General features: G+C 40.7%; 1 protein-coding gene across 2 annotated transcripts in view; it reads left to right on the top strand.

The window, feature by feature from the left end:
• Positions 1-12,712, top strand: part of enox2 (ecto-NOX disulfide-thiol exchanger 2) — a 168,888-nt gene that overhangs the window by 81,897 nt on the left and 74,279 nt on the right. For both annotated transcript variants that reach the window (XM_071900279.2, XM_071900280.2), the window contains one exon: positions 5,376-5,522. In XM_071900279.2, the coding sequence (XP_071756380.1) occupies positions 5,376-5,522 (147 nt within the window). The remainder of the gene's footprint in view (positions 1-5,375; positions 5,523-12,712) is intronic.

Below are 12,712 nucleotides of genomic sequence, written 5' to 3'. Positions count from 1 at the left end.
AGTAGTCCTCTATAATGCTACAGTACTTCCCTTGCATTTTAAGGGCTTTTGTTGTTTAGGTGGGTGGGGAGTTGACACTAAACACCTTTTAAACCCTTGGCCTGATAAGTGAATGTGCTCAACCGCTCTGCTTGATGCGACAAATCTGTTAAACTGAAAGAGTCTTTGTGGACAGATGGCCCTGGTTCAGTAATGGAGTGGAAAAGTCGGAGAGAAGCAAATTTACTTCTGAGGTCAGTGATATGTTAATGTTGTGTGTCACCGCCTGGCCCTTTGTCTTCTTCAGATGAATGAACACAGGCTAATCTACATTGGTCTCTACATGTTTTTCAATGCTAGCGAAGATTAATGGTCCACTGCTAATGCCATCCTCCCACTTCAGCACATACTCTCAAACAATACTGTGCAGATGCACATATCTTCATGGTCTACATTATTCATACCATGGGGTTTATTCATTGTTGAGTGAGGGTAGGAGCTATAGAAAAATAGAAGAAAAGCTTTACTGAGAGAATCATTGCAGCAGAGTGGTCTAGTGGTTAAAAACACTGTCTTGTGACTCAAAGTCACAGCTTCGATCCCCACAACAGCCAGTGTGTCCTGCTGAAGTGTCCTTTAAGTTCAAGTTCATTTATTTATATAGCCCTTCATCACAAGCATGTCTCAAAGGACATTACAGAGAATTAGCCATAGACTGTAAGGAATGAGCCTGCCTAGAGTTAACTAATCAACAATCAATCACAGAACAAGATGATCTAACACAGCATGCAGCAAAACAAAACACAAGGAAGCAAAACAAGCACCTACCTAAGCTAGATAGTCTAGTCTACCAACCTTGGACCATCAGTGCATAGGAAGGAAAAACTCCCAAGAAAACCTTAATAGGAAAAAATAGAAGAAAACTTGGGCGGGCCGAGTCAAAGAGGGATCAACCACCAGGATGGATGAGCAGGCAATAGGTGCAGGACACTGAACCCAATACCTGCTTGTTTGTAAGTCATTCTGGATAAGAGGGTCAGATAAATGCTTGTAACGTAAATATAAGCATTTAAGAGAAACTGAAGGAACCGGAGAGGAAGAGTAATTGTTTGGCATCAGATCAGTTTATTTGCTGAGCAAAAAGAAACTGCATGACACATTGGGTGGTCTGAAGTTAGGCTCCGACATTCCTCTCAAACTAAATGAAATGAACAATGAGTTTCTCTCTCGTTGCTGCTCTCATGTTTGTGTGTTGTGACAGACTTTGTTACCTTAATACTCTATGATTGCTGTAGCTGACTTAGGCTGTAGCTTCTACTGTAGAGCACAATTATCTGAGATCACTGCCGCCACACTGTGTGGTCTCAATCAATGCTATTGAATGGAGGCAGACCTGCTTTTAGTTTTAGTCTGAGAAGCTTTGGGCTTCCAGACTAGAGATGGACTTTGATTTATTACTCAAATTCTCATGTGATTTTTGGTTGCTTTTCAATTAGTTTTGTTGCAAAGACATTCATTTGTTTGTTTTTAGCATCCACAAACCACATGAGGCATAAATTCTATATAAGATACACAAATTACAATGTTGTTAAAGTGTTGTCAGCATTCATCTTCACATTGTTTAGTGATGCACCAGTGGGAAAATCAGTTAGAATGCCAACAAACCACAGAACAAAGCCACAGATTATCAGGATTTCTTCTGAAGAAATATTACACACTGTTCAAACGATGTGTCCATTTGTCTGATTGGAGGAATCCAGCAATCATTGTCCATCTCAATAGCTCAGGTTTAGGATATATCATCACATCCTCTCTTTAGAGTTTGTCTGTTCCCCATTCTGCTGCAATCTCGACTTTTACAGCTAACATAGTTTTGCTGGTTGAGTGACTGTGTTATTGACTTGTCTTACTTATAATATGGGGTATCATATTCTGCACACATTACCCTACATTCTCCAGGGAAATCCATGCTATAGATGCATTAGTTGGTTTTAGGTCCAAGGCAGTTAGATGGCGTTTTAATGACCCACTGAGTCTCATAGTGTATTCTAATGGTCCTGTCTTTTCTTGGCTCACTATACCATTAATGGGGCATCTTGTTAATGCATCCTTTATGTAAGCTCAGGCCTTTTTCATTTATGATATTTCTTCTGTCCTAAAGCCTGAAGCCATGTAGCCTAATGTGGGTCACTTAGTTCAGCATTTTCCTTTCCTCCATTTACCCTGCTGCCCTCCTGCCCAGAGCCTTGCGTCTCCACCCTGCCTCCTGGTACTTATTTCCTCCCTCCCCTGGGGAGTGATATTCACTGACATCTCCCTTCCCTCTGGCCAGATGTTGACGCTAAAACACACCATCCATCAGGCTGCAGACACATGAGTAGCACAGCAGACAGGGGCAATGACCCAGCAAAGACACTCTTAATACACAAGAGTACACACAAACACACACACGCATGCAAGCCACCCCATGACACACACACACACACACACACACACGCACACTTCATCATAGTAAGCTCACTTCTCAGCCTAAAGGGGAATTCCATCCAATTTAAAATCAACATATGTTACTCCTGTGGGCCATAACAGTCCACTCACTGTTTTTGAACACGGACAACTCTGTTCCAAAGCTCGAAACCAGAGAACCAGAGAACCAGGCTTCTGATGTATGATGAAATAACTCAGCCGAGAGCTGTTGCATGGACACTGGATTCATAGAATGCCTGTCTGAACTTTTATTTTGCAGTTGAGCCATATGTTCTAGTAGTGCTACCATGTTGTAATGGTGTGTTGTTTATGCTTCTTTTAGCTAATTTTAGCAATATATTTATCTTCCTTTTAATGTTTCTTTTATTGCTTAAACTTCTGATTTGATCCCCTTAATATGTATGTTACTTTTCTTGTTTTTATGCCTCCTTGTAAAGCACTTAATAAACTCTGCTTTTAGATAAGTGCTATATATGTTTAGATAAGTGCTATTTGTTCACTGTGACCAGTAAACAAAAGGGTTAGTTTCTTGGCCTGAAGTTGGGGCCGAGGAGTGACACACTTACTGCTGAAATTCAGCGGTATTCCCCTTTGAGGGTTAGTTTCCCTTTTTCCACTGGCAATTTCCCTTCTTGGGAACTCTGATCTCTTTGACTGAAAGACTGTCCTCCATAAATGTAAACTGTAAATGTTTAATGGTGACAGTGACGTGAACACGGGCAGAGTAATGGATGTGTTTCCCACTCTAGACTATTGACGGTCATTTGTAAAGAAAGTGTGAAAAAACCTCCACAGATGGATGCTGATGGACAGAGTAGGGACAGACTAAAGGAATGAGTGTCCATGTGAGTGTGTGTGTGTGTGTGTTTGGGTGTGCGTGTGTGAACCCAGACAGGGAATCTATTTAGACTGACTCAGCAGAGAATAGACAGTCCCCTCTGCCTAAATCTAACAAATCTCCCCCATCCAGGCTTAATGTGTTTTCAGCCCTTATTTCCGTGGATGAGTTGTCTGGGTTTTAGGCAAGACTGTTGCCTCAGAGACAGTTTGTCCTCTGGTTATAGCCACATTGTTTATCCAGCATCTCTCTGCGTGCAGAAAACCCTGATGACTGAGGCTGAATGGGTGGATCTCATTGTCATGGAAATATGCTTTCATAAAAATAGAATGAGTGTGTTGTGTGAGAAGGGAAAGGTGACTGTCCACACACTTGTCAGTATTTGCACCGTAGCGCATTCATGTTTTTGTAAAATAACTTTTGTGACAGAGTAGAGCTTGACATTGGAGAAACTCTACTCGCTGCTACCTCACACAGGTTTTACAAAGGAGGGTTTCCTTTCCTTTCTTTCTTTCTGTCTCTGTGCAACTCTTGATCAATCGTTCAATCAACCAATTGAATCGGCGAAGAGTGAAGACACAGTTGACAGAGAAATCTATAAGCTCATTTGGTCTGGCCTTGTCTTATAAGTGAATAAAGAAATGCAGCGGCACACGCCTCACTGAAAATCTTCTTCCTCCAAAATTGCATCTCATGCCAGAGTCTGTCAGTGTTCTCCGTCTCCTAATGAGAGATGGATTAAAGAAAATACAGACATAAATGAAAAACACTATATAGCAAATGATTAGGAATTAACATGGCCAGGTGAAATTTAAAAATAAACTGAGGTTGGTTGATAAAGATCTGAGCGTTGTCTGAGTTTGATACTAATTGATAAGGGTTCTTGGGACTTCTTATAGAGCCTCAGGAATGTAGGGCTTCTGATCTGTTGTTGCACGGAGGAAAAACAAATCTGAGCGCAAACAAGTGTTATGAATTTTTCATGAATGCAGACCCAGTCTCTCCAAGACCCTGCTCTGAATTATAAACAAATACACCACTCTTAAGTTAAGGAGCTGAGAATAGCTCATACATTAGACAGGAAACACAAGTTAATTTGTTTATCATTTCCTGGGATTCAGGGGCAATCTCCACATTATTTTCGTTCCCATTATTTATGGATGCAAGTGCTCTTATTGTCTCATGATGTGACTGTTGATTCTGTCGCTGGAAGAGAACAGAGAGCAAAACAGAAATGTTAAACAGAACTTTGTCTCCATAGAGCTGTTGGATAAATTTGCCCATTTTTGGGTGCGTGCATGTGCAGTTTTGTGTGTATGTGTGCATGTGTGTGTGTGTGCTGTTTGGTGGGTGGCTATATGATTGTGTGAAGCGGTTGGTGGGTGTGTGCACACTTGTCAGTATTTGCACCTTAACACATTGTTTTTGGAAATTTTTCTTTTTTTTGGCAGAGCTGACCTTGACCCGGGAGAGAAAGAGAGGGTGCATGTGTTTGTGTGTCCATGCGTGCACAAATATATTTATGTGTGGGTTCAGAACTTGGCCAGACAGTGTATCGTGTCTGATCCAGTCTCTTCATCTGTCTCTGGGGTCAGGACAGAAATATTCTGGGACAAAAATAAAAAACCACTAGAAAAGAAAAAATGTCCATCTGGTAACTGATTCGAATACCCGCAAGTCCGGGAAGTCAGCAAAGGCATATCTGGTCAGTCTGTGTCTAACATTGTATTCATCCAAAAATCCTTTTGTGAGAGAGCTAATTATAAGAATTTTAATGTAAGAATTCTGTTGGAACTGTATTTTTTTGTTGAACCCTGAGTTTGGTTCTGACCAGGTCATTAGTTGGATAGGGTTACCAGTGCTTGGAAAGTCTTCAGTGAACAGACTGAATTTCCCAGTAGGAATCTAACAACAAAAGCATGCTTTGTGATCTGGCACATTTCTGCCCTAGAATCTCATATTTCTTTCTCTTTTTGTTGTTGGACGATGTTTTCCCTGCAGGCTTGAGCCATCGCATGTCATCTACTGTAATGTGACTTTTTTTTTTCTTTCTGTTGTCTGTGTCTGTCAGGACTCAACGCTCTACCCTTTGACCCAGCGACCAACAACGAGCCTCTCCAGTTCAACGGTTCCAGTGGGCCACTAGTGACAGAGTGTCTTCCCCTGGAGAACGCTGCTGAGAACAGCAAGAAGAGGAAGAGAGCCAGCCTGCCTCCAGGTACTGACAAAACTACCTCGCCGCTATCGCAAAACTGCTGCCGTATTACTCCCCGGTCTCAAATCCACACCGTTCTACCCTGAGCCATGTCGAATGCTAAATGCAAGTGACTGTAACGCTAAATACAAAATGTCTCCCTTTGCTCACAAGAGCTTTGATGCAACAGCTGGATTTCTTACGTTGAGATTCCTCTTCCCCTTCCTCTACCAACATCAAATAACTGTGATGGGAATTGTTGCATAATCCTATTATTTGGAGGCACTACGAAAAAAGTAGCTTAGTTCAGTCTTTGTTGTTTTCGATTAGCTTGCCATGTCCTGAGGTTGTGGTTGTCTGGGCTGGTTGGAGGTCAGGCAGCTGAAAGCAGGAAACTGCTCAGCTGAGATTGCGTGTCTGCCTGTCTGTATCCATACCAGCAGCACCCGCCACTCAAAACTCTTACATGCCTTCAGCTTTCTCACACACTCTGACCTGTCGTAAAGAGTGACACATTGAGAGAAGTGTGTGTGTGTTACAGAGTGTGTCATCACTAAGCAATCAGCTGTGGTGTGCCTATTAATGTGTTAAATTAAAGAAGCACTTTCTAATTAATTGCATTATGGGCAATAGAAAGAAGAGGGCCCTTAAGACAGAGACGTGTTGTTCTACGCTCTCTGCTGTCTTGGTGATGCTAATTGTTGTGGATTAATACTCTATATTAACGAAGCACTAATCGACCATTTATCTTTCTTCACAACTTCACAGGGACAAGTCTCGATAAGGAGTGTGATTCGAGTTTGATTCACTGACCATGTCATCTTATAATTAGATAATGCATCATGAGTGATCTTCAAACAAATCAGCAAGTTGTGTCCACATCATTGAGTTGCTTGATTGTACGTCTAAAACACATTATTTGTAATACCATGTGTACATGGGACAGTTATATACCGACCACAGAGATAAAGCAAAATAAGCGGTAGTGTTAATTGACAGAACATTGAACTTTAGCTGTTGTTAACTAAAAACAGTGGCTTGCTAATAGGTGTTTATTAATGGAGAGTTTAAATAGGCAATGTGAGTGTTATCTTCTTTTTCTTTTTTTTTCTTTTTAGTCCAGTGGCTTGAGGAACTCCTATTTATTATTTCCAAGGTTCATAATGCCCTTCACTATCTAGGCAGATTTCTTTAGACTGTTTGCAATCCCAGAGTGAAAAGAAAAATATTGAATAGTGGTGGAGTGGTAGAATGTACTGCAGCATCACTCTGCTGAAGTGTAATGTCTCAGTGACACTCCCAAATGATGGAAATGAAAGAGGTCCATTTTCATTCACAGTAGGGCTGTCACTTTTTCTGAAAACTGAATTCAGACCAGCCTGTCATTGGGAGAAAGATGTATTCAAAACACCCCCTCCCCTCAATTAATTTATCAAAACTGGCAGTCCACTGATGACAAGACTCAGAGTCATGTCTGCAGCCAGGCAAGGGAGAGGGAGTTCACATATCTGCAAACTACATCCTAATGCAGCTTACAAATCAACATCATACAAAACAACTTCATGAAAGTATGAATTGTGTTACCAACCCCCACAAGTTATGTCAATAAAATATGCTGTGTAGCTGTTGGGAAACAAGCAGCTTTGCAAACGTTGCATTCTAATTTAAATGTGAATGGAAGCGTTTAAATTCACTTTGTTTGTTTGTTTTTCAATGTATACACATTGTGATATTAAAGCCTAGTATCCTACAGTCATAATATAATTAGTGTAATATCTAATGCTAATCAAATACTGCTATAGTATTAGTGTAATGTTATTAGCATAATATCATTAATGCTGAATCACACTGGCAATGCAATGGTGCAGGTGTCTCTCTGCCATTGTCAGTGACAGGGACAGAGAATATTGAATCTGTTCCTCCATCATCATACTGAAACTCTGGTGGGAGATGCAAAATAGTTTAGAACTTGGAAAAATATTTGACAGCAATAGTTTACAGCGGTCACAGTGAATAGCATTATATATGTGGAAGTGTACTCAGATGAAAGCCCGTCAGAAGGCCTTAAGATCAAAGCCTTGGCAGTGCACAAATATAGTCCGTCCTATTGGTGAGCAGACCATCCCATTTTATCTCAGCGTCTTCGCCATGGCAAGAAGGACCACCAAACCCCCCCCCCCGCCCAACCCCAACCCCCCCTCTGTCATTCTGTCCAAAGTCATTTCCATCAGGCCTAGCGACCAGGTCCGTTTAATTCCTCCAACACTAAATAATCGAGCAATCTTTGTAGGCCACAGGATTTTGACATGGAGGTATTCCAAGACTTGCAGGATAGTCTAGTGGCACTTTGTCCATTCTTGTTGAGAACCACATCACACCAGCACAGTTCGAAATCAGAACCTGATACCTGACGAAGGTGATTTGACCGAAACGTTGTCTTGAGTTATGTCTAAGTGAAAACAGTGTGCGGGAGTCTTCAGATTTGTACTTTATCCTCCTCCGACAATGCACCTGGCACATACACACGGTTGTGCAAAGATGATCTTTTAACGAAATCAGAACCTTAAAACCAGAATGGCGAAGTATACCTCAATACCCTCCTGCCTGGTCCTGTAACATTCTAGTTGTAGCCAATGTTCATCTATAAGAATGAATTGTATGAATGACGACTACCAAACATTTCTCCAAGCGGTGGCTAGTGTCTGGTGTTTGTTATCGCTGCCGACTAGCATGGATAAGATAACGGGTAAATGACAACAATCTAGAAAATCTGCAACTGCAATTTCTGTAATTTAACACTAGAAAGGCCATGGACTGATGCCACTGGTCGTCGAGATTTTAAATTGAAATTCCCCCAACACAATAACGGTCTCATCCTTCCGTGACATTTCCTAAATATTTGGGCTTTAAAGAGCTGCTTTGTCAAAATTCTAAAAACTTGGAAAGCAAATACAGAGAGTTTTTGCAGTTTTCTTCACACAAAATACACCTGAAGAATGAGCTATCGGACGTTGGTACTCAGGTGTGAATGTCTCTCCGTGTCCTTCTCCAGCACATTATTCAACACTTCAACAATACGTTTTTTGTTTTTTTTTTCTCCATTGATCAAATGAGTCAGTCAATAATAATTTCACACATATGATTGCTCACATACCTTCAGAACAATAGTGTGATGAGCACAAAAAATTAGACAAAGAGGACTTGAAGTGCAGTCGATATGTGCACAGACGCTGTACACAAAAACCTCCAACAGCGTGCGGTGACTGTAGGTCGGAGGAATAAAAGGAGAGGAGAGACAAGTGTGTGCGTGCATTTAGCTAATAGTCATCATACTGGTTATTTCCTATTGTATACTATATGATACTGCAAGCAATAAGAGGAAAAGGAGAGATAAGTGTGTGTGTGCGTGTGTGTGTGTGTAAAAGCGCATTACAAGAATTTCATGCAATATATCCACTATGATTGAAGAAATCTGTCTTGTTTTTTGTTGTTTTGTTTGTTTTTTTTGTTATATATACCTTTTATATTTCATTGCTTTTAATAATTTAACTGCTTAGTTTTTTGTGATGTTTTGCCTTCTAAAGCGTTTTTGGCGATGTGACTGTAATATATAAACAACTGAAGGCTACGCTGACATTTTTTCCACTGTATATGTTTTTCCCCGATCAGATTTTAGAAACAAAAATGCTGACAGTGATTTGGTGGTGTTGTTTTTATTCCAAATATATAATTTTACAGCATGAGGTTTTATTTACTTTGCACATAAGGGTATTAGACTGCTGTGGATGCAGACATCAGCTGTAATGCTGTGGGGTGTGTTGATGTCTTTGTTTGGCTAGCGAACAGGTTCAGAAGTCTTGGCCTTGCTAGTGTTAAAGGCTCTAATGCTTAATTCTGCTGCTTCGGGTTCTCACAAACTACAACAGAATCACGCTAGATGGAGAACGTGCAACCTGCTTAGCACAGCAGAAGCCAAGAAGCTGACCATAGTACACAAACAATAGAACTGTGTAGTGTACCTGCATCAAGCTAATTGGTCTTTTGCCAGTACCGGCAGATCAGTGATTACAAATTAGCATTCCCTCAGCCTGCTATGACTTAACCTACTGGGCCTCCAGTTCCTGAAGGACCAGCAGCTAAATGATGGAGGTCTAGTCTACATCTGGAGCTGCAGCTTTACTAGATTAGATGGTCTGGTGTTGTGTGGCTCCTGGTTGGTGGTTTGTCTTCAGTCTCATCAGGTCCTCCAGCTCTCTGAGGAGGCTTGATGGAGCACCGACTCATTAGCAGCTGTGTGGATTTTAGTCTCGTTAAGGAACCCTAATGGATAGATTCATCTCATGACATTTGGCATTACGCTTGGTAATCCATCACGCACGCACACAAGCGCACATACCAACACACACACCCTTCTCAAACATTACACACATGTAGTTGTTTTACAACAATTATTTATTATGACTCTAATAAGGGAACAAACAAGCTGCCTGTTGTTGAGACTCCAGACTCCATGCCACCCTGCTGACAGATTATTTACTGATAGTAATGACCACTAAACCACCATACTTCCAAGACACATAAAGTGAGCAGATACATGATTAACAAACCCCCACCTCCTGTAAACGGTTGGAGTAAACATTTAAAATGATATTGTGTACACAGCCTGTCGCAAAATGGTGACTGTCTTCCACGGTCCACTCACTCCACAGTTGTATTCAATGCGATTAAGTCAATATTTCTATTCAGTTGACTATGTAACAGCTCAAGAGAAATGAACTTCATTAGAAATCATGCTCACTTAACAGTCAGTAAGGGATTTCTAGCGTGTTGTGACCCATTTACTAAGGCATGAAAGGAAATGCAGAGTGCGCTGAGTGTTATGCCTCTCTGTCTTGGACCTGGTAAAATGGAGGCACTGAATATTTCAGCATTTTACCATGCCTTCTTTATCAAATGCTCTGAGGTTTGTTTATATTTGATCCCTCTAAAGTTAGAGATAATGCATTCGCCCACCATCTTTGCTATGTCTGCTTCTGCTCTTTTTTTCAGTTTTCTCTTCCTTTTTCATTTTTCTGTTTTTTTTACTGTGTGTTTGTGTGAGTGTGTGCATGTCTTTTTAAACACTCCATAATAAGCAGAGCCTTAGGGCAGCAGGCATGCTGCATGGATTCTCCTTATTCTGTTTTTATCAGTTTTACAACACAGCCAGAGATGGCCTTCTCTCCGCTCTTCAGTCCTGCTGCATTTAAGCTGCAGGTGGTGAAGAGAATGAGCTGTTAAAATGCTGTTGGTTTGTTGCTTGAGGAGGATTTCCCTTTTTTACCGGATGAATACAAATGTCCAACTTTGCAAGGAGCCATCTAATAGCACCGGCACGGGCTGGATTTCATCATCTCGCTTCTGCCAATTTTTCTTGCTCCACATAAAACTACATTTTGCTGCACTACCAAGTGAACATCCTGCTCCCTTCACAGTCCCACATGGGTCAATATGTGAACACTGATTTGCTCTGTCTGTCCAAAATAATTATGATTGACAGTCCTACTTAAAGGAGTACACCAACATTTTGGGAGTCTGGCCCATTGGTCCCGTTACCCAGTACAGGTATGTGACGAGAGGATTGGCACCAAAATCATCTGCGGTATCTCCGATACATGGCACTGTCCGGGGCGCATGCTAATGCTGTAGCATACAGTATGTTAAGTATGTTATGTATGATAAACCTTTCCTTTTAGTAATCCAAAGTTGGTATTGGTTTTCATTCTATGGCCTTTAGATTCATATCTTCTGAAAACAAAAGCGTTTTTATTGATAATCCAAAATCCAAAGACATGCAGGTCATGTGGATTGAAGACCCTAAATTGCCCATAGGCACAATTGTTGTATAGGATGGCATATGATGTGTATATATATATATATACAGTATATGTAGTATGTATATGTGATGTAGTATGTATATGACATGTATATGATGCTATGTAAAGCCCTTTGAGTAATGCGTGTGATAAAGGGCTATATAAATAAACAAGACTAGACTAATAATCGTCTCATCACATATTGGGCAAGGTGACCAATGGACCAAACTCCCAAAAAGTCAATGTAGTCCTTCCCTGGTATTAGATGGCTAAACTGTCAAACTATTATGTTATATGCAACCAACCAAGCAGAGCAGGAAGGTTAGCCTATAGGCATAAGACAAAAATAATTTTACTAACAAGATTCAACCATATTCTCATAGTCTTGTGTGTGGGAGGTGAAGCCACCAAAATCCAAACACGTCTTCTCTGAACAACTCTCTTCAGTCTCTCCCTTACTCTAACACAACTGCATTAAAATGATTTGGTAAGAAAATATTTTCTCCTGAATACCGGGAGTTGTCTTAAGATAACTGTCTTGTCTGTCAAGAGGGCTGTTTTGCTGGTAACTGATTGACAAGCAGAGAGTGAAATGAAGGGGGAAAAACACTGCAGCACAGGCTGCTGCTTCACTACATGAAATGTGTGAGACAACCCGTGCTGCACAATATTCTGTTGGGGTCAGTATCTCTCCGTTATACACTTAGTGTCTCTGTTCTTGGAGACCAGAACAAATCAACAAGCTTCTCTTCTCTGCATTCTGCAGTTTACCCTACAGACTGCTCGCACTGGAAACGTCTTCACATCTGTCAGTACTTTGTGCAGTAGCAAATAACTTCAGTTTATTTGAAATAGCTCTTTGAAGCAGAAAGCTTGGCCTTTGGCTGAATGGGTTTCAAGCACTTGTAACAAGGTTGTTGCACTGGCAAAAATATTGAATAGTGATCTGAACTCAGGCACATATTCAAACCCAAGGCTATATGTATATGGATTTATCCAAAAGTATTTTCAATGCTAGGATAAAAGAAAGCCCTCCTAGTCATGTTTTTCAGTGTCTTAAAATCCATATAATTAAATTTCTCAAAAGAGGCCAGTTCAGAGTTGTAGTCATAGCAAATAACAGGCAGAATTGTTCTCTCATCGATCCAATCTCATGTGCATTAACCTTTATTGGGAGCTAGCAGAGGAGTGTTGAATAAAATGCTATTGATTCTTCATAGTCAGGAGAAAGGTTAATGTGGATGAGCTAGGGAAGACAAGAATACACATTATGACTGTTGGCTATCCTGTCTTTTGGATTGTGAATGATGAATTCGTTTACAGTTATTATATGAAATGTGACTACAATATGTGTAACAC

Source organism: Centroberyx gerrardi, chromosome 16 (genome assembly GCF_048128805.1).
Source record: "Centroberyx gerrardi isolate f3 chromosome 16, fCenGer3.hap1.cur.20231027, whole genome shotgun sequence".
NCBI classification, from domain to species: domain Eukaryota; kingdom Metazoa; phylum Chordata; class Actinopteri; order Beryciformes; family Berycidae; genus Centroberyx; species Centroberyx gerrardi.
Note: the sequence above shows the minus strand (reverse complement) of the source record. Positions and strands in the feature narration are given on the sequence as shown.